The 27,765-nt window shown below is 38.7% G+C and overlaps 1 protein-coding gene across 3 annotated transcripts in view; it reads right to left on the bottom strand.

Moving 5' to 3' along the window:
• sorcs3b (sortilin related VPS10 domain containing receptor 3b) overlaps window positions 1-26,341 on the bottom strand; it is a 60,318-nt gene extending 33,977 nt beyond the window's left edge. For 2 of the 3 annotated variants that reach the window (XM_019270388.2, XM_010744362.3), the window contains exon 1: window positions 7,618-8,433. In XM_019270388.2, coding sequence (XP_019125933.2) covers window positions 7,618-8,304 — 687 coding nt within the window. In that variant the 5' untranslated portion in view covers window positions 8,305-8,433. Of the gene's footprint in view, window positions 1-7,617; window positions 8,434-26,277 lie in introns of those variants that run through there. The other variant, XM_027278495.1, reaches the window with a different exon arrangement.
• Between the last annotated feature and the right edge of the window lie 1,424 nt (window positions 26,342-27,765).

Genomic DNA, 27,765 nt, shown 5'->3' with positions numbered 1-27,765 from the left:
TAGCAGTGTAACACCATTCAGACATTTCTTCCAATCTCTTCTGTTCCTTCACAGCTTTGGCTCCTAATGGCTCGGCTTCTGCCTGTGGAGGTCTGAGCTGGAGCCAAAGGCGGTAGTAGGTCCAAATTGAGATTTTGGGAGAGATAAACCCTCCACCTAAAATTTCCCTCCTCACTGCCAAAAGTGCTGTGAAATTCAAAGATCATGAGCTAAATGTGTCATACAGATCTCCATTTTGTCCTCCCCCATCAGTTAGCTGTGTTTTACATAATGTGTAATGGAAGAGACAGGATCATCTTTAAGGCTTAGTTAACATTTAGTTTTGAGTTTGTTTCTACTAGAAATTATGCTCATATACTACTACTTATTTATTTTGCCAGTTAGAGGAAACACTTCCAGGATTATGTACAGTTCCGTCTTTTCCAGGGAACAAAGTATCTTACTGGACAGAATTGAAGTCTAAAGAGGCGGTGAAGTCGAGGAGTGGGCAACAGTGTTGTCAGCTTTGGCGTTCCAGCAGACTGGGCTGGTAAAATTTGTTGTGGGTGTTATTTGGGCTACTTTTTGTGCCGTTTGAGCGTTTTTTTCCCTTACAGAAAGATGTAATACAGTCCAGTGAATTGCAAGTTCTCTTTTCCAGCTATTGCGATTCAGACTGACAGGGCAAGGAGTTCAATTGGTTCGACATGCAAGGGCTGATAACCGACAAAGCTAAATGTCACTCCATTTCATTCCAACAAGGCTGAAACTTTAACAACTTTATAAAGTCATACCTCTGTGATGAAAGCCTTGTAAAAACTTACATGGTTAATATAAGTCATGAGCTTTTGGGTTTAATGTTACGTGATCTGAAAGACTTGCTGCAGATAATTTTTCATTACTTTAACCATGGTTTTTTGTCCACCTAATTTGATTAATAAAACAGAAGACCGGTCCAACATTATTTTTCATTTTGGATTCATGTTCAGGCTCTGAATATAGCATAGCTCTGGGGGGCCAAAATCCTTCCCACCACAGAGAAAACCTAATAGCGTCCATTAGGGACAAGTCTGCTACATCTGGGGACCCTGGTTGGTGTTCAAAGCACAGAACTTTGGCCAGGATTTGACTCCAACATGTGGTTAAGGTTTAGAAAACAAAGGCACTTTGGGTAAAGTTAAGAAACAGCTTTGATTAATGTTAATGAATCCAACATGCTTCAAATCACTTCCGTGGTGGTCTTCCGTATTCCAAGACCACCACCTCTCCCCTGAGGTTGCTGCACACTTCCTAAATACTAAAAATAAAGTTTAAGATGTTTGAAGACCTATTTAAGGCCTAAAAAATGGCATTAACATGGATGTTGCATGTGTTACCATTCCCAGTATTTTTCATCCTGGTACCAGATTTCTGCTTCTCTCTTTTTTGTGGTTGTAAATGTGGAAGACGGCATACATAATTGAATGAGCAATAATATAATGCTAACTAAACCCTGTGCAGTGATATAGGTAGATACATGTTGGTCTAAACATAACATTTAAGACCTCTCACAAGTGAAAGACTTAAAAACATTTTAAAATCAATTTTCTTACGTATCTGTTAGATCCCTGCTAACCTTAGGTTTAGGTGCCAGAAGGTTTTATCATCAACACTTTGCAGATAGGTTCAGTATCATCATTTGCAAGATATGTAACTTTTCATTATGTTGATAGAAAACATAATCTGGACTGCTTAATGTATTTGCTGTGGCAAATGAATTGTTTATAAACATACTGTATCTATAAGAAGATAATGTGGATCACATCAGGTCATCATATAGATTTTATTTAATTACATGTTCATTGGAAACAAGGTGCTATTATTGTTGGCATCACTTCAGCCCCTGATTTTCAGCATCATTTCAATCTATGAATCAGATACAAATCAACTGTTTATTGTAATTTGACTATAGGGAACATAGAAGTTATCATTTTGGAGGACATGCTGGAGGGTGTGGGAGAAATAGTGTTAACATTGATATTCTGCGGAGCCATAAATCATGCAAGAATATATTTCACAGTTATGCAACTAAAGATGCACGGGTACAGTAAGTACTGTTTTGTTTCCCAGTCTTGTACACCAAACAACTTCCCTTGTTCCCCATTTTATTTTTTTCTTCCTCTGTACCTAACATTGAAGTATTTTATTGGTACCTAATTTGTGCCACACAACTACACTGTAGATCATGTGCTGTAATATAAAGTATTACTTTATTCTTTCACAGAGATGCCCTTTAACCTGAATTGTGTATAATAGAACATTTTGACCCAATTATCACGTTGTTTGTTTCTTGTAATATCATCATCAAGCGACCAGTTTTTAAACTGTTAATTCAATTTATTTAATTTCCGCGTTAATTTCAGAGACTGCCTAATCTTTATTTATCACAACCAGTTTAATTGTTGTTTTGTACCAGCTGCAGTAGTCTATCTACACTTTATGCAATGTTCTGGAAACATTTTATAAGATGAAATTTCTGTTATTTTGTGTGTGAAAGGAATAGCCAGCAATATACACCAAAGAGGGATCTAAATGAATGGGAATATAATCAAAGATAGTGATGAATAGCATGATTTAACTATCAAGAGTTTGTCAAGTAGAGGAGAACAGCATGAAATCAGCAATTAAAAACTACTGGCATCAGCTTCAGAGGCTGTGTGAAATGTTAGCAGTAGTAAAGCTGAAATACAATTAGATGTTATTTCAAATTCAATGTTTAGTTGTTGAAATAATTTTTGTCTTGTGGCATTCTTATTGATGCCAATTCACACCCGCTGTAGTGTAATCATCAACTCGTGTAAATGATGTGTAGTTTCTGTCAAGTCTTAGCTCTGCAGAAATGTTAATGAATATTGTTTTTTGTCCATATTTATGTGTCCATTTATGCAACTTTAGATTTTGACTATAACTCAAATTTTATTTGTTCAAAGCTAAAGCAACCAGTCGTTTTAAAGGATTTGTTCCAGGATACCCATTGAGTGACTATTCCCTGTGTGTCATTTTGTGTTTGGAAGTTTTCCATCATCTCCATTGATTGCTCAGTCTGTGTGTGGTGCTTTAGTTGGGTCTTTTCTATCTCACTAGAGAGGAAAAAACATTTTCTATTGCTGTAATACATTCCCGTCACTGTAAACTGCCAAGTCAAACCATTATTTAAGATGACTGCTACCTGAACAATCCTAGTCATCTTTAAACATGATAGTAACTGCTGTCTTGCTTCAGGCAATATGCTACCAGTGAGGCTCAATGCATAATGTAACCAAACCAAGGTTAGTTGGTTTGTCTAATATCAGGAAAGAAAAAAACAAAGAACTAAACAAAAATCAGCCATGACCTCCTTTAGGCATAAAAACTTATTTTCATAAACTGCCACAGTTTGCGTTAATTATCTCCATAACGATTAATAAAGAAGTCACCTCACAATTTGAATTTCATTTCTTTGATTTTCCCAATCAGAAAATGCATAAATTTGTTTTCATAACCTAATCACTGCTATAGTATGTGTCTGCCACACTGCGACAGTTATTAAACTAATTAATCACATGCAAACCTGACAAATGTGATTCTGCACCCGCTTTGTCACTTTGATTAAAATTGAAATATAAGTGTGTGTGTGTATGTGTGCATTAAAAAGAGACTGATAGGAGACAGAAAGGAATCAAGCAGTGACAGTGAGCATACAAGTCAAGGCCTGTATGTTCTTAAAGCACTTAGTGAAGAAGTGAGGAAATGTAAGAGCCCATGTTGATTTGATGCATTATGGTCCCAGAGCAGAAATGATTCATGGAAATAAGGGCGCGCAAGCATGTCATTTGATGAGTAAAAACTGGGATTTTACTTCAAATATTACTATAGAGAGGATGCAACTGGTATCCAGTGTGCCAAAAAAATAAAACTATTAAATATAATACTAATAAAAATAATGGAAAATGCCTTTTCTTCAGCGAACCTTTAAAAAATGGCCCATCTAGGCTCCTGAGCAATTGTTTTTCCCGTAGTAACCAGCAGTCTACCTCTTAAAGCACACTGGATTGCTGCAGTTTCTATCAGCATCTTACAATCACATCAGTGGACAGTGCAGCCCTAAAGGCTTGAGACAGGCAGGATTAATGAACAGACTTATGGGGCCGACACTTCTGGGTACAAGCAGGTAAAGGACAGAAAAGTTCTGGAATTTGTTTTTCCATCACTGGCAACTGCTTTAAAATCCATATTCAGTCGACAGCCAAATTAACACTGATGAACTGTATGAAAGTGTTATCTGAAATTTAAAATATTCAAATGTTGAGGCACTGCGGGATATTCTAATACAAAGTGTGTCACAGGAGGAAAATAATTTGTACTGAAATGTTAAAATGTGAACCACTTTTGATTTTCATCAAACGTAGTATGGATCAAAATCCCCTTAGCTAGCATCTAGGGGGGCAGAGGATGATGAAAAGCGCATGAATAAAAGGTTTTACAAGGTCACATATCAGCCCCTTTAAGTGTGACTTTTATTAAGGGATCTTGCCCCAAATTATAACTGAAAATGCAGTTCTGTGAGGAATCGTCACAAAAAAATTAAACCACATTCCCTTTGTTATATCTGAACACCTTAGACAGTGGCAGCTTTTTAATGCACTTTTCATCATCCTGCAACACCCACAAACTCCGGTCAAACACCTCTGTGAATTGGGAACCCATTCCATTTGATTTTATGGATCAAGGAGTTTCTATGCAACCAGCTCTGGCATGTTAAATGGAATGGCTGTCTATCTAATGAACCGGTTTTAAACAACTGTCCCCCAGGGCCGTGCCATTTCCTATTTTTTATTGTCTATTTATACCGATGAGATTATGTGCAACAATAACTGCCTCGTTCTGATTAAGCATGCGGACAACCCGGCCCAGGAGGCCTGTCTGATTCCCAGTCAGTTGCAGCAGAAAAAGACGATGTTACAGAGCTGACAGATTAGATTTGACTCTCGCCACCTCAGACAAAACATAACAAAAAAACTCAATCAGATTTGCTCCACAGCCAAAAAGAACAGCTGGCCTCATCAATGTCCAGCTCCTCCCTGAGCAAGTTTCTAATAGAAGGCCAGTGACGATAGCCAGAGAGTCTTATTCTCAAGGTACAGTAGGTTGACATTATTTACACCAACATACAGCATCATTTCTGCAGCAGCAGCTCTGGGGATGCGATGTCGATAACAACACTCATGAACTATCGTCGATTTCAACACAGTGTCCTAGTTTGGTCAGCTATCTGTGAGAAGCTTGCAAAAATGGTCAATCAGGAGCCTAAAATCATTTTGCTGCCAATAACTCCCTGATCACCAGCTGGCTTGCACACTAAGACTTTTGCCTTCAGGGGGGGTGGGAGGGGAGGGGGCTCTGCATCCCCTGAGTGTAGGATGTGCTGCAATGGCTGTTTAAAAAGATTACCAACATGGTCACATCACAGCTTGAACACCCACAGGCAAAATACTGAAATATTGATTTGCCATAGAGGACAGCCCCAGCCAAGTGTATTTATCAGTATTTTTAATTAGTGTTATTTCTATTTTTGCTCATATTTATGGCTCAGGTCATTACAAATCATGAACCTGTGCATCTCCGTTCAGAATAGATTTTAAAAGCAAGAAACATGCATAGTCGATCAATACTAAATGCAGTTAAGAAGCATGAATTTAAAAGAGAGTTCATGCAGTATATGTTTTATTCCCATGGTAAGAGTCCAATCAATCTTATTTCTCTGAAACACAGAGACCACAGAGCTATGACTTCGGGCTTTGATGTCTCAGACAATTGCAGATAATCAAATAGTTGGGAGACTGATTTGAGGACAGATTTGAGGTTTTATACGATACAATTCTTTATCACATCTGAACTCTGAAGGTCCCCCGCTGGCGCTTTCACCATCACCTTCTACATCTTTCTCATTTCACTCCTTATAGGATTTTACATCTTGGTCAGATCACAGGCAAAGTCTTGAAGTGAATATTTGATAGAACTACCCTAAACCATAGGAATGGAGTAATTTTCCTTCAAAAGTCCCTTTTAGATTGGATTTATTATCAGCCATTTACATCTGATATAGCCTGAGCTCTAACATCCAGTCATAAAACGCCATCAATTTAAACTCCGCAGTTCCAGTCATACTTTTGAGACGGCAGAGAGGGGTTCAGACTGTATAAATCTCAAATGTTGACTGGCTGCAGTGACAAGCCCATCAGTGATGATCCAGTGAACAGTGCCCTGCACTACAAAAGGCCATCGTTGGTGAAGACAACTCAAACCAACAACATATTTCATGATACATCCCACAAATCATATTTTATGGAGGTCCATTTCCGTCCAGTGTGGTGCATCAACGCAGCCAAAGTATGTGATGTCTCTGATGTTACGACATATTTTACCAAACAGAAAATGTACCAGATACTAAAATACAAGTAGAAGTTGAATCATATAATCCACCCAGTAAAATATATATTTTTTGGATTGTATATTAAATATTCGCAGTGTTTCTGGGACACAGAAAATCTTCTGATGTGGTCCCAGATTAATGTTGCTGCCACACACCCTTATGCCCAGCACACTGAAGTGATCCAAATTACCTGAAGAAAAAAAAGGCAGAGTAGCTCCTTTCTTTGGCACAAGGCAGTCTAGTTTTAAGATCTGTGCCTGATAAACGCTGGCGCATACAAACACATTTGCATGCTGCATATGTAAAGTAAGAGATAAAATCTACATGGATTTACCTTTGTGATGGTAAAACGTGTGCATGCTGCTGTGTCTGTGTGTGAAGGGGTGTGGGGGTGATCTGGGTGGTTGCTGCAGTGATTTGACATCCATTTAAGTTGTGCACATTTCTCATGAAGCTATTCTTAAGTGCAAAGCTTGTATTCGTCCGAGTAATTAGACAACCAACAACAAAGCGTGTGTGAGTCAAATGTCAACGATAAAGGCATGGCTCATTTGCCAAAAGGTCAGACTGTGTCGCTTCAGCGCTACATCAAGGGTCAAGTTGAACACAGCCGTTTTTAATTGTAGCTCCTGCGCCTTCCTGAGAGACATTACTTGATTATTTCATAAATTATTAATATGTTGTGATTGCTGCCAAAAAAATCACTGCACCGTACTTTAGCTCAGAGTCAAATAAATTTACCTGCGGGGTTAACTGTTAATTCAGAGTTCAGGTGACAAACACTGTTAAAATAAATGATTCCACTCTAGTCAGAAAGAACGAGAGGGAATCCTGCGAGTGCACAGTGATATCCAACAGGCACACAGACACAGCCGCGCAGTCAGCATACAGACATAATCTTTGTGTAGACGCTATCAAAAAAGATAATCATGAACGCAAGAACAAAAAACGTATTGTTCAACTCAAGACTGTGTTAGAGTGAAATAATTAGTTTGTATGAACAAATGCCCTTCGTGCGCACTGATACGGCCGTGCGTAAAATGTGACCAATTCATGTAAACCTATTTGAAAATGTCCAAAATAAGCATTAATATAATAAATAACGTCTAATCAGGATGTGGGGAAATGACACGTTCTTTAAAATCTTTGTGATATGATGTTAGTGTGTTTCTAAAACTGAAACTCACGCTGCTGTTGTGTCCGGACCAGTGCACCATCGCCTGGTTGTGCGCAGAGTCTCCCGACAGCGCAAAAGTGGAAGTGTCCAGGTGCGGTTCACTTTGCCTCGGGTTAGACCCCCTGGCTTCCTCCCCAACGCGCCGGTACTCAGCTCTGGAGTTGGAACCACCATGGACAGTCTCCACAAACCTCTCTCTTAACTGCGCTTGTCCACTTGTACTCCTTTCCACATTTTCTGTGTGTGCTGTATCCACACTCCTTTTTCCCCTCTTTCTTGGGTCAGGGATTTTCTTTTCTGATATTATAGTCGCCGTGCGTCGCCTTTGGTTGTCTTCGTACGTGTCACTATACTTTTTACCAGGTATTTTGAGACGGTGGTAGTTTGGTGCAGTTTTGACGCCGATCGGTGCCTCAAGTCCACTCTGTGCATCTTTCTCCACTTGCTTGTCATGGTTCGGTTCCGCATCGGGTGTTTCTGTTTCAAAAGCGCTTAAAACTTTTGTGCGATTATCGACTTTGAGTGAGACTTTTGATCTTTGGGTTACACGTGCCTCCAGCTGTGTTACCTCCAGGCGATACAATCTGTCGTTTGTTCCGGCAGAACTTAATTCCGCTTGAGCCACAAACTTGGGTTGAAAGTGGTGCATCAATACGAAAGCCAAAAGAGAAAAACTCCAAAATGTCCACAGTCCCATTGTGTTCCTCCAAACTGATAGTCTACCAGTGGGGAGAAAGAAAGATGTGGCAGGGCTGTTAAACTTCTAAAATATTCAAGGTATCATCTTTACGAGCAAGAAGCCACTCAGCAGACCCGCTCACGTCCAGGAATTTGTCAAAGTGAGCGACCAGTTGGGGAGGCGCTGCGCATAAGGCAAACGCGCCGACGGAGAGTGACTGCAGGAACGGTTTGAGCTCATTGTTCATGAGAATGTTTGGGGGAGAGAAAAATAACCCCGCTTTAAAATGCTGAAATCATTTTGAAATCATTCCACGCATTTACTTTCCGTCTAAGACGAAAGAGTTTCAGACTATTTGTCTCAACCTATAAAAGTTATCAGCACTTTGATTGACGTAATTTGTGTTTTTGCAGAACACTGTTGTGTTCATACTGTGGTAACTTTTTTTTTTTTTTTTGCATCTAAAAAAAAAAAAAAAAAAAAACTCATTTGCTTGCATCCATCACCACCGGATTCACCTGTCAACTGTGCGTGTGCAGGCGTGCGCATATGTGATGAGTGCATTTTAGGGGAATTCAGTTGGACTTCCCGATAAAGATCCAGACGTGTTACTGATATCGTTTTGATGTGCAGAGCTGCGGGAATTTTTACTCAGACTTCATTTCTGGTGACTATAAGACTTTTTTTTTTAATTATGGCACTAATACAATACGCCTCAGGCCTTCCACTGCACAACAGCCCAGGGAACGAGGCGCTTTGAAGTCACACTATGATATGTTTGCTGTCATCTTCATGACTTCTGGTGCCACACAGACAACAAGCTTCCAACAACTCTGTTTTAATCTTGGCACATTTCATTTTTTGTATTTATTCATTCATTTACAGTGCACATTTGAAAAATGGAGCTCTCTCTAAATCAATATGCTATTTGAAATGTATTAGTTTCAATTAGTGGAGCTAAATGATTCCTGAAAGGCAATTCCTACTTCCTGCTGACAGAGCTCTCTGTCAGTTGTTACAGAAATTGTATGTCAGTCTTATTTAAAAAAAAGAAAATCTTGTTTATTTTTTCCACTTACATAACTTATTATTATGCCTGCCTGGCCATAAGGAGTTAAAACACACATTAGATATGTTAGCTGCCCAAGGGATAAACATAAAGGAAATGAAGGATTTCCATCAAGCACATCTTTGGATCACAAGAATGTAACCAGATATGTCCTTGTAATATGAGGACATATGTTACTTTGAGATTAATTGAAGAATCACTGCTTTCTATCTAACCAATCCAAGACCCGAAGATACTCTGCACACTTCCACACACGGACATGTCACGTAGTCCTGACTATTGATTATGAGACAAACATTAAAAGTGAAGACGGAAATATTACTGTGCTGCCTCATTCTTCATTTGACAATGAATCTAAAATTAGGTGAAATATTTTCAGATTCAGGACTACGGCTTGTGACTGTACTGTGGAGGATCCATCATGCAACCTCCAAGCTTTAAAATGTCGTGTAATGGGGAAAATAGGAAAATTCATCGTCCTTGAAAGCTGCACAGTAAGAAGGCACACAACAATCCACTGGACTGACATTGACATGAGTTCATTGCTGAGAACAGCACCTTCTGATCTTGCACACGTCCTCTGACAGTGCGACAAGGACGTGCACAAGGCCAGGTCAAAGTTGCCCGAGCAACAATCTATTTGCCCTCTTTGGCTGATCTGCCCCGCTGGAGAGAAGAAAATGTTTTATTTTTACTAAACTTTTTATAACTTTTTGATCAGCATGCCTCAGTGATGGGGCGAACCGGCTATAAAACGAAAACTTGACACAAAGCGATGCCCTATGCCCACATTATGTGACACAGTAGACTTGGAATTGTTGTCTTTTCAAGTTGGGAAAATGATTAAAGATGACGGTACCAATGGGATGCCCAGTGAATAAAAATCTACACATATGCTTCAGAACATTTGCATCATGTCGCACAACATTGCCTTACTATCCTATCCCATGAACCAATCTTAGCTACCTAGTTAGCTATATAGAGAACAGGCTGCATGCATCATCATCTCTATAAACTCCTCTTGGACGTGCTTCATTCAGATTGTGATGAATTTTCAACCAACAAACGAATGCAGCTGATATTTTGGTTTAGTGCTAGGGACCAAATGATTTTATGTCCTGGACCAAGAGTTTGACACCAGACGCATTCCTGTATCCATTTGTAGTCCTAGTAATATTGACCAACCATGTTTGAGCAGCAGTTTGCGTATCGACTATCATATGATGACCACTTAGCTTTTTTCTTAAGTTATCTACAGTCATATGTAGCTATGTGTGTCTTTCTCATCATTCTCATGTATCAAGTTCATACATGACTGCAAAGGAAGTCTCGGCCAGGATATCCAATATTTACTTTCCAGCTATCCACAGAAACATTGTCCCATGCAGCCAGAGGCTAAATTGTCGTCAGGTGATAGCTGAAGGGTATGAGATAACTCCTGTTACCATTTTCACATTGTGTGCATTCTCCAGGTGAACAGGGATACACATGTCTTGACTTGAATAAGTCATAGATTTAATGTTGAATCAATATGAAGCAATGTGTCATGTCCACACCCACAATAGCTTCTTTCTGAACTGCTAAGTATGTTCTTGAACATGCTTCATTCAGGATGAATCGTCAACCAACGAGCAGAGGTAGCTGATAGAAGTCACCTCATTTTGATTAGAGCAACAGCCCCTCAAAATGTCTGTGCACGTCCCTGCAGTGTGGTGAAAACAGCAATAAGAAGGCTAGCCACTAGTGCCATCCTCCTCAGAGGGCTCACTTCTTGGTCCCCTGGTTTTTTTTGGCACGTCTGTACAAACAAATTGAGATTCATACAAGTGAGGGCTCCAGGCAGCAGGTGCTACTGTTGCAACTCCGCCACACACCAGACAGCTCACTCTCTCTACAGGCCATTCCCGCCAGAACGCCTCTGCAATAAGGGGGTAATTGGACTGATCACACTCTGTTTACCCATTATGCTGCTAAAATGAAGTAGGTTGTTCCCAAACACACTGTGACAGGCTGGAGAGGGAGGAGGAGCCTCTTCCATCAGTGACATCTTTTAATCTGTATACCAACCTTGGGCTGGGAGAGCATTGTGGGGATATCAGCATTTTTGTGCATGTGATTGGGAAAGAGAAAGAGAAATGGATGTATTTATATGTAAAAAAAAAAAGTATCTGAGCAAAGAGTTTTAATGTTTCTGTGCCAGACATCCTGCTTGTGCTTGACAAGGAATATTGCATATTATCCTGGGTGGAGAACATCTCAGATTCTGCATAAATCTGAGCCACAGTGAAAGAGAATAAGCGAAAAAGAGAGATGAGAGGACGAGACTGAAAACTGTGTACATCGGTGTAGCTCATTCAATTTTATGTCCTCTCCTCCCCAGTGTAGATCATTAGCAAGATTATCAGATGTAATCATCCCATTCTGGTGGCGCATAACTCAGACAGTCCCTGCAAACGCTAACATCCTCTCTCCTGTTTCTACTGAAGACAGGGAGCAAACTCTAAAGCTTTCAGGACAAAATCCCATTTGTGCATCCGCTGTCTGCATCCCAAGCTTGTTAGTTCCAACACTTCAGTGATCCCGGCGGAGCGGACGCATAGGCAGTAGCAGGAACCATAATGGCCATCACCCAGACAGCTCACACTCCACATGCAGGAGATGAACAGCAAGGTGCACTCCATGCTCAGCTGTACCCATGCCATTAAAAAGAGAAACTTTCTTTTATTGCAGATGGCAAAACACTTATTTTGTACCTCCTTTATCGTCTAGATGAAATAAAGGCATTTTAAAATCGCAGAGGGAGGAGTAGTTTAGGACAGTTTGCTACTGCAATAAACTGGCCCTGTCGCTGAGAATACATCCCTCGTCATTTGTAAATCACTACTGTTGCTATTATCGCTTTGATGTCTTTGTTCTTGGCCTCTTCTTGTACATGATGAACATAAGGGATGAGCCTGTCAAGATAAATACAATTTGCTTGATCTCGCACAGCTGTAGTTCATCTTTGCCACACAGCTATAATCAGTTTGCAGGATTTTCTCAGATACGTTGGGTCAGTTCTAGTTTTTCTTCCATCATCCATGTTCTTTAGCATGTTACATATCCAGGTTATACATTTATATCACATTCATTTGTACGGTGGCCCAGCGAGATCAATGTACTGCTCATGCAAATTAAGAAAACATCTTCATCAATTTAACACATTGGCTTCAACAGCTTCATGAGTCACAAACCGTGGCAACAACAAGCGCGTCTGAGCCATTATCAGCAGTTTTAGTGTCCTCTTGAAACGCCTCTATTGTCGTTTTGTGGATTTGTAGCTTGTGAGTTTGCAGCATTTTCTGAATGCTGCACGTGTTGTCAAATTAACTTTTTTAATTTGCTTGTTTTGTCATTGGCTAATGTACTAATTAGACAACAACGCATAAACGTAACTGTTATAAATTAACCAAGCAGCAACCTCCGTGGCTGTGAGCCAATTCTAAGTGTCAAAACTGCAGTTCCTCGAACAGCCACTAGAGGCTGGCTACAGAATGAATCTCCATAAGCTCAATGTCCAACTTCACAGCAGAAATAAACATGTTTGCATCCTTCATGACACCTGTACTGAGGCTGAATTTCAATTTAACTCACCTGTTCAAATTGGAGACTTAAAGTTATGCATAATTAACAGCGTTGTCACTTTGACAGGTGGATGTCCATGCCAGAGCCACCACAGTCTAAGCTTCGGACTTCAGAAACCTGTGGGTGATATTCTAAGGCTGGTCATGTCATTAAAAAGTTTACCGTCCACACAGTGCATCACTGCTATAAACAGTTAAGCAAGATAAACGTTTTTAAGCTTGTGTTTTTATGCACTCAGAGTACTTGGTTAAGGTTATAGAAAGACTGGTCTGAAGAGGACAAGAAATAACCTTTATTTACTTTATTACCATTTTTTTGTTGCCCAAACCTAACTCCACACAGGTCTCTGTACTGTACGCCTGCTATCCACCCTGAACACCTCCCTAATACCTGCGTGCAGTATATACTGTAACTGTAGCACACCAACATGAGAAAGAATGTTTTTCATAAAGAAAACTAAATTAAAATGTAACCTTCAAAATCAAGAACTATGACAAATCTATTAAAAATTTCATCAACAAATAAAAACTAATCAGTGATGTAACAGATTAGGCTACTTTTTTTTATTTTTAATGTATTATTCACACATTGTGATAAAATAAAGCAGTATCGTTTGCTAATAAGAAACAGTCAGAAGTTGGTTTAGCTGCTAGACCTGTTAATGAACAGAATGACAACTGCTTTTTCTACTAACCTCATAATACATGAGAATGACACATGTGATGGTCATGGCATACAACAAACATAGTGACATACATTTTGAAGCTAAAACCAATCTACACAAACTCAGCAATCAACACTGCTAGGGGGGAAAAATCCAGGTGCTTGGTTTCCTCTCAAAATGTGACTGGCAAAACAAATTACTTCTACATAAAAGTTTAGGTTTTTTTTGCAGTTCTGCTTCATTTTCTCTTCCAAATGAGTTTAGTCAACCTTGAGATTTATTTAAAAGATTCATGATCTCACTGCTTGTGATTCTGTCTGACTTTTTTTTGTAATGTCACTTGTATTCACACTCAACAATTAACTTAGTATCACCATCACTATTATAGCACAGATGGCAAAAACTGCAAAATGACATCCACATTGTAAAAAAGCAAAGTTTCTATACCGTACTGAGTTCATATGTTTTCTCACTCCCACATGGGTGAAATACAAACTTCAAATTGCTATATGTAGGCAGGAATATGTGTCTGTCAAAGTGCTGGACTGACAAATTTCGTGGGCTGGTTTCCTGTCTTGTGCCAACATATGCTGGGAAAGGCAACAAAGCCTGACAAGGGTTAAGCTGTAGGTGAAGATGAATTAATTTCTTTATGTGTGTGAACATATGTGGCTCCAGGTTATGTTTTTGAATGACTAAATATCATATTATTCTAGGCTACACAAATATAAATATATCTATCTGTTCATTTCTAATTGAATGTTTGTTTATTGCCACCGGAGAGCGAATGCCATCTGTCAAACTGAAATTCTTTGACCCACTTTCAAAATGCCAGATCTGTCTCTAAAATAGGAAAGACTAGTATTTTTTATTTAGAAGGGCAGTTTGACTTGCGTAAATGAACAGTTCAACTCAAAGCCCAGCATATGCCACTATGTGTTGGGTTTGTTTTCCCCCCAGGGAGGAATCCGAGCTGAAGAAACTTGTCAGATGACAAAGGAAGAAGGACACAGTTCAAATCTGTAAAGTCTGTCATAGAAAATGAAGCCACATAATTGCATTACACTATATTGAACTCTGGAAGGAATTGGTAAGGAGAAACAAGGTAACTATGCGTATCTGGTGCCAGCTCCTACAGTATAAGGATGCGTTTCTGTCAAAGAACAGTTGGTATAGTATACTGTAATAATATAAAAAAATAATGCAAATTCCTTGAATCTATAAAGTGACCTTTGTTTTCACTACAACAGTATCAGTGAGAGATCAGCATGGTCACATTCTTGATTCTCTGGTTTCTAGCTTTAGGACATCTTTATGTTCACAAATCCAGCTGAGGAACATCAGAGCATATATTGTGGGAGTAATGTATGCATGTAAAAATTGAGTGGTATTCTTATTTAAGATAGTTCCAGTAGGACTGGATGGCAAACAACAAAAACAGGTATAGATTAGATTAGAAAAGTGATAAAAGTAGCATGACACAGTTCATCCAAATCCCTTCTCTCCTTGTTAGCATTAATATGATACTGGGCCAGATTTATAGCGGCATAACGGGGCAAATTAAAATGAACCAGTACGTGTTCGGAATAAGAACTGATTAAAAAATAAATAAAAAAAACTTGTTCCCCATCTTCCCCGCTCCAACATCATAAACAAGTAACGGTTGTATCAGTTTACTGTCGTGTTATATTTTATGCTGACAAGAGAGAAGCCAGAAGTCAAAAGCGTCTTCCCCACTATGGATTTTGTCCCACATTTACAGCACACATCGGCTCATCATGTGGGTTAACTCAGACTTTCACTGGGTTTCCTTTAGGCTTTCCTCACAGACGGAAAGAAAAGTCAATACTGTTTAAAACCCTCTGAAACTTTGAGATTTTCTTCTTTTTTTTTAAAATGAGCACTTTAGAACTTGGCCAAAGGTGGTGTGTTCTCAACTCGCTTACTTTTTTGGGGGGTCTATTGGCAGGCTACCACCAACAGGCCTTTTCATCCCACCACACATGTCCCCACACACACACACACACACACACACACACATACACACACCTACCTACCTTTTTGTCTCCTTCTCTTTCTTGGTCTCTCTGTCTTCCTTTCAAGTGTATTCCCACCCCCCTCTACCCAACCCCATCCTCCCTCCATCTATGTCTCTCCACTTGCACTTCCTCGCTTCTTTCCCATCTCGCCTGCTTTTGAAGTCTGAGACAGCTCAAAATCCAACGTGGTTCTCTTTTAGACAGCCAAGGGGAAACGGCTCAGAAATAGGGGCTCAAGTTCGATTACAGCTGTTAATCAAAAATCTACACTGCCCAGCGTGGCGTGATGTGAGAAACGATTTTGGTCAAAGCCACTATAAGTCACATGCACAGACCTGCATGAAGATATATTGTGCTGTACATTTGCACATGCTGGGCAGAGTTATAAAAAATGAAAAACGCTCTACAAAATACATAGGCATGAAGATATGCAAGACAAGATAAATGAAACTGAAGAGAGAACAAATGCACCACCAAATATCCATGCTTAAGCTACTGTATCTTCTCTGGCTCAGTGCAACACATTCACCACCCAGACATAATGCCATTCTGCAAACCCTGGATTATGTTCTGTCGCAATGTTGTAGTAACGGTTTTTAAATTCTACACTGTGTGTAGAATTTTTATGTGATCGTGACATCTTTCCTTCCATCCTTCTGATAACATGGTTTTGTTTCTACAGTAGATAAATGTGACAATACTTGCAGTAGCATGTATTGTGTGCCACATTTAATTTATTTTTAATTTTTTTAAAAGAAGGGCAAAAAGTTTCTACCCTTGACCATTATTCCAATCAGTGTCTAAATTCACTTAGCTTTTAAACAACTACATCACATCTCCCCATAGGAAAAGAAACTTAAGATAATGTAGTTTTAAAGGCAGCTAACAAACTATTTGGAAGTATTGACAGACCATCAACAGTGAGCTTAACGTTAGCCCTGGTGACAGCAGAACTTCCAGCTCTGAATGAACAAAATAAACAATTCCTGGATATAAACATTAGAAATCCAAGAAAGAACACACAACATTAGACACCTTTGAAATGATCAGGAATCTTCCTGTCATCTGAGCACAGATATAAGACTTTTACAAAGACATTAAAGTTTTAATTAGTTATTGACGTTATAAAAAGAGAGTTTCACATCTTATTGACTTATTGATTGACATTTGAGCCGAGCTTGTGATTGAGTCAGCCAGGAGGATGGGTGGGACTTTGATACTGTGGCTCGAACCCTGATCACTACTACGCAGACTCTGGCTCATCACCAGCGCAAGATGCCAGTGCCTGTACTGGGATATTTTTACTTCATTCTTGTACAGTGGGAGGAGGTGGAGACCTCCATCTATCTTTATATGCATTTTATGATGTAGGTGAACAGCTATACGGCATGCTTAACAAACTTTGACAAACCCAAGTGATCTCAAACTGTTAGGGTAAAAATAAAAGCTTACCTAGTCTGTTTCAGGCCACATTTAGGCCTTTTTTCACGGCTCAAAAATCGATTCCACATGCTATTTTTTGCCATCTTTGCCGCCATCTTGACAAGGAGCTTTCTTTTTCTTTGCTTTTATTGGCAGACTACAAAAAACAATTTTACAGGTTGCAGTTACAAGTCTCACATTCATCTGACACTGTCTTTTCATGGTTAGAAAGTGACTGAAAGGTAGCCAGAAGGGACAACTGAGTGAGATTTTCAGGAGGGGGTGTTATTTTGTGTGGTGTGGTACAACAAAACAAGATTTTTTATTTTAAAACTGAATAGTTTGACTTAATCATTTTATTATGATTTTATACCCAGGATGCTCACAATATCATTGAACTAAATAAAACAGACAATGCTAAAAACACTATTAAAAACTTTATCAACTACAGTATAAGAATATTTACATCATCCAAAAATAATAAAAATTGCTGCTGGTCTGGCCGTTGTGGTGACAGCAATCATGTTCATAGAAAATATGTGTGTACACATCCACAATAAAATTTCTTAAATGGAAATTAAAAATTGGGCTACCATTGGATTATCTCTGATTGGTTTACTTTTGTTGCACAAATCTGGCAACACTGAATACAAAAATGTATCGGGTAAACACAGAAAAATGTTGAGTACAAAAGAATAAAAACGAAAGAAAGAAAGAACAATATTTGCTCTCATTGTCACAGATCAAAGATATATCTTAGCTAATTAGTCAGTTAAACTGCTATTCAGCTCTGCAGGCGGTGGTTGCCACTAGCAACGCAATGTTCAACTTTAATTGTTGGGGGCATGAAATGATCACACATGATTTTCTTTGTAATTCAGGATCATGAGACAATTTGAACTGCTTACTAACTAAAAGTCATCTGAACAAGCCAAGGTCAGATTATTTCAGGTTAGGTTATTCACGATGTCCTAATTTATTCTGTGTGTCAGATTACATGCTGAACGTGTCGCTTGTTTAAGAAACAAAAACAAAAACAAAAAACCCTGCTCTGGTGCTATTATCATGAAGTTTGCCAGTTCGCTTCACTCCATGTCGGACCCATTTTCATTGGTCAGAATCAATGCTGACATCCTTGACATTTCTATTTCCCCACCAGTCAGCTGTTAACATGGACAAAGAAAGACTCTGTATTTAGACCATTTCTGGCACTGCAGTGAAAATGCAGGCTTTTCCCGTTTATTTAAGTGGGGTAGTGCATTTTTGCTGCAGAGGGTGCAGGGTGCAGCAGCCAGATTCATCTTTTGGAGAAACGCAACCCGGTGTCATGCTGCAGCAGCCAGTCAGACAATCAGACCGGTCAACCACCTCCACAGTCAGCCTGAAACTGAACTGAGACCATCCAGCTGGAGTACATGGTATACTAAACCGATACTCTACCTGTAGTATTTGGTGTGCGGCTGTCTGTCTCACAGGCTATGCTGCAAAAGTGACATCAAAAAAAGAGTTTCCTTTGGTTTGTGTCATGGTTTGAGAGAAAGAACATTGGTCGAGCGACAGCAAGTGAATGAGAATGAGGGAGGCATTGGTATCAAGAAAGCCATGAAATAAAAACTTATTTTGTGATTCTTTCATAGCAGTTCAACAGAAATAAACAATAAACACACCCTGAACAATCCCCCTTTAAACTCTCCACCCCCACAGCGATTAGCCCGATTTAGTTTGAATACCGCCTTTCAAGGGTGACAAGTGGTACATCATATATAATTCACAGCAGCCTTTTTAAGGATATCTTAAACAGAATGAGGTTTGGAGGGAAATCTAGGAACAGCTGGGAGTTACTGTCCTCCAATTATATATAAACAAGGCTGACAAGAAAGATGCATTGGTTATGAATAAATAACTTAGTGTTACAGAGGGAGAAATCAGAACTGACAGCAAAAACACTGCAACACTGCTTATAATATATCTGGACAACATTAGTTGCTCCATCCACTGGCATTCGCTTGCTCGCTGTGTGTTATAAATCGGTGTTAGGCGCACTAACTTATGCTGTTTATCCAGCTAAGCAGTTAACTTGTTCTGTTCACAAACTTTGCATTTGTTTGACTGTACATATCTTGCTGTGTTACTGTAGCAATGTTGCCACGTACTCTGATATCAGCCATGACTTCAGTGAGTAGAGTAACTTAAACGGTAGATGATGCCTAAACCGTATCACTAACAACTCATTTGACATTTGAAAAGCAATAAAATATTTGAGATTGTTTTCTTCTCATTGGCCTGTCATGGGAAAGAACACTAATAATTCAAGATGTCAGCATCCATCCACTAGCCACCATCACCTTTACAGTACTTGTTGCATCTGCATCATTATCGCATCTGTCATGGTCCCACTATCTTTCATAGTCATGCAGTGGAGAAGACTGATGCTGATGAATTACATGCCATGGGTCTCACATAATAGTCAGGTTTTTTTTTTTACCTTTTAATTGGAATACCAAGCTGTCACACTTTCAGGCTTCACTGTAAATCTCATAATAAAAATCGTGCAGATAAAGAGTGTAAGGCAGATGTATTAAACTTTCTCAATTCTCACAGTATTTCCCACAGTGCAAATGCATACTGTACGTAGAAGACCAGAGCAGAGCAGAAAAGACAGCTAATTATAAAGCCAGGGTCAATTCAGGATAAAATATGGAGACAAATGAAATGGAAAAAGGGTGACAGAGCCTGGGGGACTGTACTAGATAAAGAGATTGAGTCAGACTACAGATGGATATGCAATTGTACAAACAATAAAACTGTAATAAAATCTGTGTTTTTAGGGATGTTTCAAAGTATTGCAGGAAAAACATGTTGAAAAAATATATTGCTTTCCCTGGATGTGCAGCATAATAGAATATCAAACTGTTATTTAAAGGCCCAAATTGTACTTTTCAGCATTATTCAGTGTTATGTTGCCAAAAGTATGTGGACACCCTTACCTACATACACTTATACATAATTTGGAGTAGGCTCCTGAGTTCTGACTAAGGGAAATCTTAATACAAGAGCATACAAGAGTGCACTACCAACGTTTTAGGGAAGATCCTTTTCTTTTTTCAACATGACAATGCCACCGTGCACAAGGTCCATAAAGGAATTTGTTTTCCACGTTTGGTGTGGAAGACCTTGACTGGCCCGCACACACAGTCCTGACCTCAACCGCTTTCAGCCCCTTTGGGAATTGGATTGACGACGGGAAACCGGGGCCTTATCACCTTACATCAGCGCCCAACCTCACTCATGCTCTTCTTGATGAATGGGAGCAAATCCTTGTAGTTCAAAAATCCTTCCCAGAGGAGTTGTGGCTGTTTTCAGTATTTATTCCCATGGTGAAATCTTCAACCTTTACACATAGGTGATGTTCAGGGGTGCATTTAACTTTGGTTATGTAGTATAATAGTATAAAAGTAAATAGAAACTACAATTATATACTGCAAATTTGTTTTGTCATGTTTTGATAGGAAATGTAATTGCTTATGTTCACTAGCTGATTGTTATGTAATCTCACTCTCTCTCCACCTCTGTGCATCTTTGTTCTTTTCCTCCTACCTGTGTCAACTCCTTCCTTAATCTTTGCGTGTTTGTGTAGTCTGTCCTCTTCTATGTCTTCAAGGTGGAAAGGAGGTCACGTCCTATTTGTTTTGTGGCACCTAATGCATAACATCACCCCAGACCTATTCTTCACGTTTACAATCTATCATGAATGTATCTACTAGGAAAAATAAATACAGCGCTACCACAGCTGTCTGACTGGTGTGGGCCTGGACCGCTGCATAGAACACTGCATGACAGACAGGAATCAGACAAATTAAGTTAAGAGTGAATAATTCAACAAAAAACATTATTGCATCATTGCATCCAACATTAATGCAAATAAACTACATGTACCATTATCATGAAAAGAGCAAGAAAAAATTTGACACACTGAGAAAGAGGGAAGAAGACACTTGACATGTATTGCATATCTGTCCATCCTGGGAGAGGTATCCACTCCACTGTTGTCCTGAGGTTTCTTCCATTATTTCCCCATAAAAAGATTTCTCTTTGAATTGAGGATCTAAAAGGGGTGTCATATATTGTACACACTGTAAAAGCGGTTAAGGCAAATTTGTGGTTTGTAATATTAGGTTATCATACAGTAGGATGTAAAGTCTGGTATCTGAGTCCAGTGTGTGATTTGCAACAGAAGCACTTTGGTTAAGGTTTGGAAAAGATAATGGTTTAGGTTACATGTTTAAAACAGGAATACAAGTTTTAACACAGTCCCTTTTTCAATATTAAACCAAGACCATGATCTTTCCGCAACATTAATCAAATGATTGAGTACCTAAAGACAATCATAATCCCAAACTGCATTTGCTATTTCACAGTATAGAAAAATCAAAACCTTTAAGTTTTAAAGCAAACATAAACAAAGATTTGATGTAATAGCAGATTGAACAAAAACAGTTTCAGGTCAGCAACAACCTTTTTTGTTGGTTGTTTTCAACAGCCAATAAGGTGTCCTCTGTCACTGTATCAAACCTGCCTCATATTAGATAAACACTTGTGACTGGTTCAACCATATCCAGGAAATCTCTTTCAACAGGGAGGGGACGTATGTGCCAGAGCAAATAAAACATGAGCTTGGAGATTTGCCTAATTCCCAGGCTAGGTATTTACAATTCAAGGCCAATCTAATGATAAACTTAACTTTACAGATTGATGAGGACTGCCTGAATGCACCATTAATTTTGTCTCATTTTTGAGGAGCTTTAGTCTAGCCTTCAGGTCTTTCAAAAGACACGGTTTTGTGGGCTGTGTCCTTCAACAGATGCAAGCCCCTGAACTGAGATGTGGCAAGAGACAGACTTTATCCTGCAGCTATGCAGCTGAAGTTAATATAATGCTGAAGAAAATACATCTTAAACTGTTTTTAACGCCTCCAATGAAACCCACCCAAAGCCTCCAATGAAACCACAGATTAAAGAGATCCAATATGGGTGTTACTTAATGTGCAGCTCGCCAAGCTTTAATTGTAGCTGGCATAACAGCTAATAATTATGATAATACAGCCAATACACAAAATTAATTAAAATGCAAAAAAAAGCTATGCTATTCATACACAAACACTGGACTGTCAAAACCTGTAAAGACCTAACCTTTCTCACTGCAGTGTTGCCAGTTTTGGCAGCCCTCAATGACAAAAAGTGCTAATGGATGAGTAACTAAATAGCAGGCTGAGGTAGGATAATTTGGAGGTTAATAAAAATATTATGTACTGTATACCCTGTCTAAAGTACACTCCACTATAGGCATAAAACCTTATCATATTTAGGTTATTACTAAAATGTACAGTAATATTACTAAAGGGTGGAAACTGTCAATCTGGCAACACTGCTCACTTGTGTAGTGGCATTAGTTCTGCATTTGCAAGGTGTCATGCTACCAGATAGACAAAGTGAGGTCCGTCACAGTAAAAAAACAAGAAAGATACAAGCCATTTAACGTGAGCATTGGAAATTTCAAGAACAGAAAGATTTTTATTTGTCCTCCACAAACCCGGGCCCTTTTGTCTAATATACAGCCAAACTGTTTTCAAGCAAAGTAACCTGGAGCACAATTTACAAACCATGCATCCAAAATTCAATGAAACTTCAAATTCATCTGGTGGTAACCTCAGGGTGGAAAAAAGCAAGCAGCTTAATGCTCTGCTTCGTAAACAGCAAAACTTCCACAGAACAACTTTTACAGGAGAGTTTAGAGATTACATTTACAATCACACGGATCTTGGACTGTGAAAAAACCCTTCTCAGTCTCATAAGTGTTTGGCTATGGCAAAAATATTGTTCAGACTTTGATAATGCAAATGTAAACTAAAACAACCATTGTCTTTTTCAACCATCTATATAACCATTTGACTGGTTTGTGTGAAAAATCCAACATAATGATACAAGTAATCTATGGACTAAAAGTCAAACTCAAGGTGGCAAGGTTGCCAAAAGAAAAGTTGTGCATACTTCCACTCTTTGGCCAAAGAGGTGAGGACTTTCTAAATTCACTTTTTAAATGGAAAAAAAAAAAAGAAAAAGCAAGGCTTGCAAGTGTGTGCACAGATGGGACCCCAATCATGCAAAGCAAAGACAAGAGGCTTGTTGTGTTTCCCTCATGAAAAAGGGAAGACATGAAGAATGTGAAAACGTAATCACTTTTCATTGTGTGATACACTGAACATAAAAATGTTTTTCAGAACAACAGACATTTCCCAGCAATTGAAGACTATGTGATGGAGTACAGCAATTTTACATCAATTGGATAGCAAGGGAAACAAGCCAGACATGAATGACCCACACTGGATTATACAACTGGCCCTCATGACATCTCCTGTCACCTAAACACTCTGAACTTGGCGCTTTCAAGTGGGAGCCTGAATGCAATCAGAGCATTCAAGAACAAAATAACTGCCCTGTATATATGAAACAGTGCTTTAATTCCCAAAATACTTCCCAAAACTCTGAGCTGTCACCACAAATAACCCAAAACTGCAACAACACTTCATCCACAGAGGATTTGTTGCAGTTTTAAAAGAGCTGAGGGAAGAATCTAAATCCAGATTTTTAAGAGATTTTTAACATTACTCAAAACACCTTCCATGTAGATCTCAGTCCAAATATCAAACAGCTCTGACCTTATAATCATGAAGTTGGGTTCTGACATAGATTTTCCCACTTTAAAGTGATGTCCTATGGTGCTTAATCAGATAAGGTCTGATGTTTTGCAATGCAACCAGCTTGAACATTTATATCGGTCGCCTGGGGTGTCCTGCCACAAGAACGTCACGGAGAAGTGCTGGACTATTTGAATATTCATTCACTGGATACACATTTGTTTCAGTTTGGGGATTCAGATATTCTTTCTTTTGAATAGAATATCTTTGTCATTATTCTTTCCTCTGTTTTTAATTTGTCTAGTATCTCACCATTTTACTTCTACTTAATTCCTCCCCTTTTGTTAGTGTTTACTGACAAACTACTTAAATCTGCTCACCTTGCTTTCCCCCAGTTAAAAGAACCTCTTGACATCCTAAAATTTCAGATGAAATATCATTCTGTGCAGCCATTAACATTACGATCTCGCCGCTCCATGCTCTGATTCCACATCCACAAAAACCCATAATTAAAAAATGTGGCTATCTTCCTCCCCATCCTTGTCTGCTCATGAATTCACTGGCTTCCACTGCAAATCAATTCATAATCCGTCAATAAATCTAAATTGAGCACTAAGTCTTGCTATGGAGTGCTGCTCACTCTGTTAAAGTTAAAAAATAAAAAACAGAATCTGAGTCACATTATGAGCAAAACAGTTGAATTTGGGCCAGTTGTGCCTGCAGTCTGAACATAAGCCTTTATAAGCACACAAACCTGAGTAAACACTCTGTCACGAAAACCGAGATTCTAGCCCATCAACGCCTTACAAGGATTGCAACAACAAACTACAGTACTAATACTACCACTAATACTACATATACCAGCAAAAATTCACAGGGTTCCATCCCTTCAGAGTTTGAACCCTAAATATAGCATGAAGAAAGTCGTGATAATTAATACATCCTTCCACTAATCTCATGATTAAAGAAAGCCTGTTTTAATTTGAATTGTGTTATCATGTGATGATAAATCAGTTGGCAGATTTGCTAAAAGGTTAGTGTGTTTCATGGTATACTCTACATACAGTATATAGCTTAAGAGTCTTTGTCCAAGGGCTTAAGGTTTGTATGACAAATCCAACATAATGATACAAGTAATCTATGGACTAAAATTCAAACTGCCATCTTGTTTTTAGGGCTGCAGCTATCATTTTTTGTAATCGAGCTACTCGAAGTACTCGAGGAATCGTTGCAGCCCTACTTGTTTTGTGGTCAGTATTTCTTCTTTTAATGTAATAGTAATAAAAAGAGGACAAAGGTATTTTGGGGAAATATCACAATGAATCAATCAATCAATCACCCTATTCATAAAAAATATACATTTTCACAATTACACAGCCCTGTGAGCTACCGCTATAGGTCCTACACATTATTGTAGGCCTATTTCAATATGCAACAGAATTTGATACAATGTGTACTGTAGTAGGGTGTCCCTGTTCTGTCTCTCTTTCTAGCTACATGGTCCTTGGCCTGTAAAGTGTTGAAGACTCCTGCAATAGTGTTTTTGTTGAGAGAATCATTCATTCTTTTAAAGCAACGTTGCGTACAGCCGAACATCAAGCAAGTGCAACAACACAAGACCCGCTTTGCCAACTCTGGTTCTGGCACAATAACAGCTCTGCATCAGCATTCGCCCGTGCCCTGGAGCTTAAAACCTCTTCCACACTAACACTAAAATATGATACAGTTTAACCAAAATAAGATAGGCTGGTGCTATAAAGTGCTACATATTTCTTGCAGTCTTGCATAATGCAATAAGCGTACATGACGCAGAGCGGGAATAAGACACCTGATTACAAGTAAGTGTAGAATTAACGTGAGCAGTAGTGTGGAGAAAGAGGATATCATCACAAAGTTTATTTACTCACAGCAAGCTAAGGCGACTCAAACCACACAATAAAAGCACAAATGCAAATACGACTACCAAGCAGTCCCAACTTTAATACAGCAGAAAACTCCTCAAGTCATGAGTTAAAGGCAAACTTCAGTCTAATAAATCTGGGGAAAACAGTGACTGTCTCCTATGAAGATATTGTTATTGAAAAAACTAATAGAAACAGAAGCACATTAATAAAACAACAAAACTTTACAAGAAACAATTCTGATACGTACAATGTCAAAGTAAATAATCTACCTTGCTAAATTGGAGCACAAACCCTTCTTTAACTTGGAGACATGCAGTCTGGAGTCTATATTCAGAAATGAACATTAATATTACGTTTAAGGGACTAAAAACTATTTCAAAATATCTCAGCATGGTTTGAGCATACCTGTTTCTTTGCTGATGTGTCTAAACAATCACTCCAAGCTTCAGTCCCTCACCAAACATGAAGTCTAACAAATAAATAAAACAAATACTATGAGCTAAAGAAATATTTCATGGACCTCTAGTTTCAGTATTTAAATCATGCTTTTGAAAGTTTTTAAAACTGGAGCCTACCAAATCAAGCTCCAAACAGGCCTCAGCTGCTCCACCAGGTGTGTCTCAATACAGGAAGTAAGGCCCAGGTGAGCTTCCCTCCCCTTTTTATAGACTCTGCCCCCTTTGCCTGCCCCTAATGTTGGACTTCCTGTTACCCTCCTTTCCACTTTAAAATAATAAAACTCTGAAAAAAAAAGTGAAAAGAAAAGTGACACACTTTAACAAGCCTTTTATTGTATTGTACAGCAAACTCAATGTAGAAAGATAGGGCAGGCAGCAGCGATACTCTCTGTGAACACCACAGGCATGCGAAGCCACAGCAGTATCTAACTGGACCCAAGTGACACTTACAGTACAGGTATGTTAAATGTAGCAGAACAGCTAATTGGCTAACTATCCAGCACATTGGTATTAGCAATTTTCCCTTGTGAATGTGTGCTTGGACACTTGTTCACCAAGCTAAGGTGACAGGATGTGTGTTCGTGTTTGTAATAAGGAGAGAGGAGACTTTTGCAGGAAAGCTAATGTGTGTTGTTCAGAGTGTGTATCTAAAACACTGATATCACTGCTTCATGCATGATCATCCAAATGTATCTCTGTTGTTCCTTTGCTCATCGCACCAATTATAATAATTTTATCGATTGAAATTTTTAGACTGTATTCTTTATAAGATGTATTATAGATACTTTTAAAATTATTTAAAAAGTTCTGGTAGTGTAATATAATAAAAAGTCTTAGTCATGATCCAGATAATAATTCATCACCTTTTTTAAAATCATAGATTACAACAATGGATCAAATCACTGTATAATGTGACAGTTATTCCGCATAAAGACAAACCCACAGATAACGAATTTGCAATTTGAGTTTTTGGCTAAATGTTTAGTTTCACAGCCCATGACGTTATTGTTATAGCATTATTTAGCAGGCGGAAGTTTTGTGTCAAAATGCTAGAAATACTAACTGTGCACTACATACTTAGCATCTGACAATATATGGACAAAGTTAGCAACTAAACTGCAAACATAGTGGAGCATTTAGCAGCTGAAGAGTCAGATATTTCCCACAGGAGCCGGTGGAGAGGAAGACATCGCTTAAAGGAGAGTGAATATTGAACTTACATTTGCAGGTGGACACAAACACGACTCCAAATGAATACTAATGTTGCTCTTTATCTGTTGGATGTGGAACCAGTTTGCTAACCCATTTGCCATATTATATTATTGTGAGTTCAAATAACAACAAAGCATGTGTTTCCAGGCAATACTGACCTTTCCCAGCACCAGAAAACAACTGTAACATATTTAATTATTCAGTCAGTCAATTTGGGACTGAAATCAACACTCTTTGCCTGGAGTTTATTTGTCTGTTGCATCTGAGACGACATCATTGGAGGCCTATTTGAATGTGCATCTTTAACATGCTTATGTGAAAAATTTAAAATCGTTCTCAAACACTGAAATGAAAAAGAAATATCATGAATAAATGAAGGATCACATTTACCAA

This window comes from Larimichthys crocea, chromosome III, assembly GCF_000972845.2.
Source record: "Larimichthys crocea isolate SSNF chromosome III, L_crocea_2.0, whole genome shotgun sequence".
Lineage (NCBI taxonomy): Eukaryota > Metazoa > Chordata > Actinopteri > Sciaenidae > Larimichthys > Larimichthys crocea.
The sequence above is the reverse complement of the archived record's forward strand: the minus strand, read 5'-3'. Positions and strand labels throughout refer to the sequence as shown.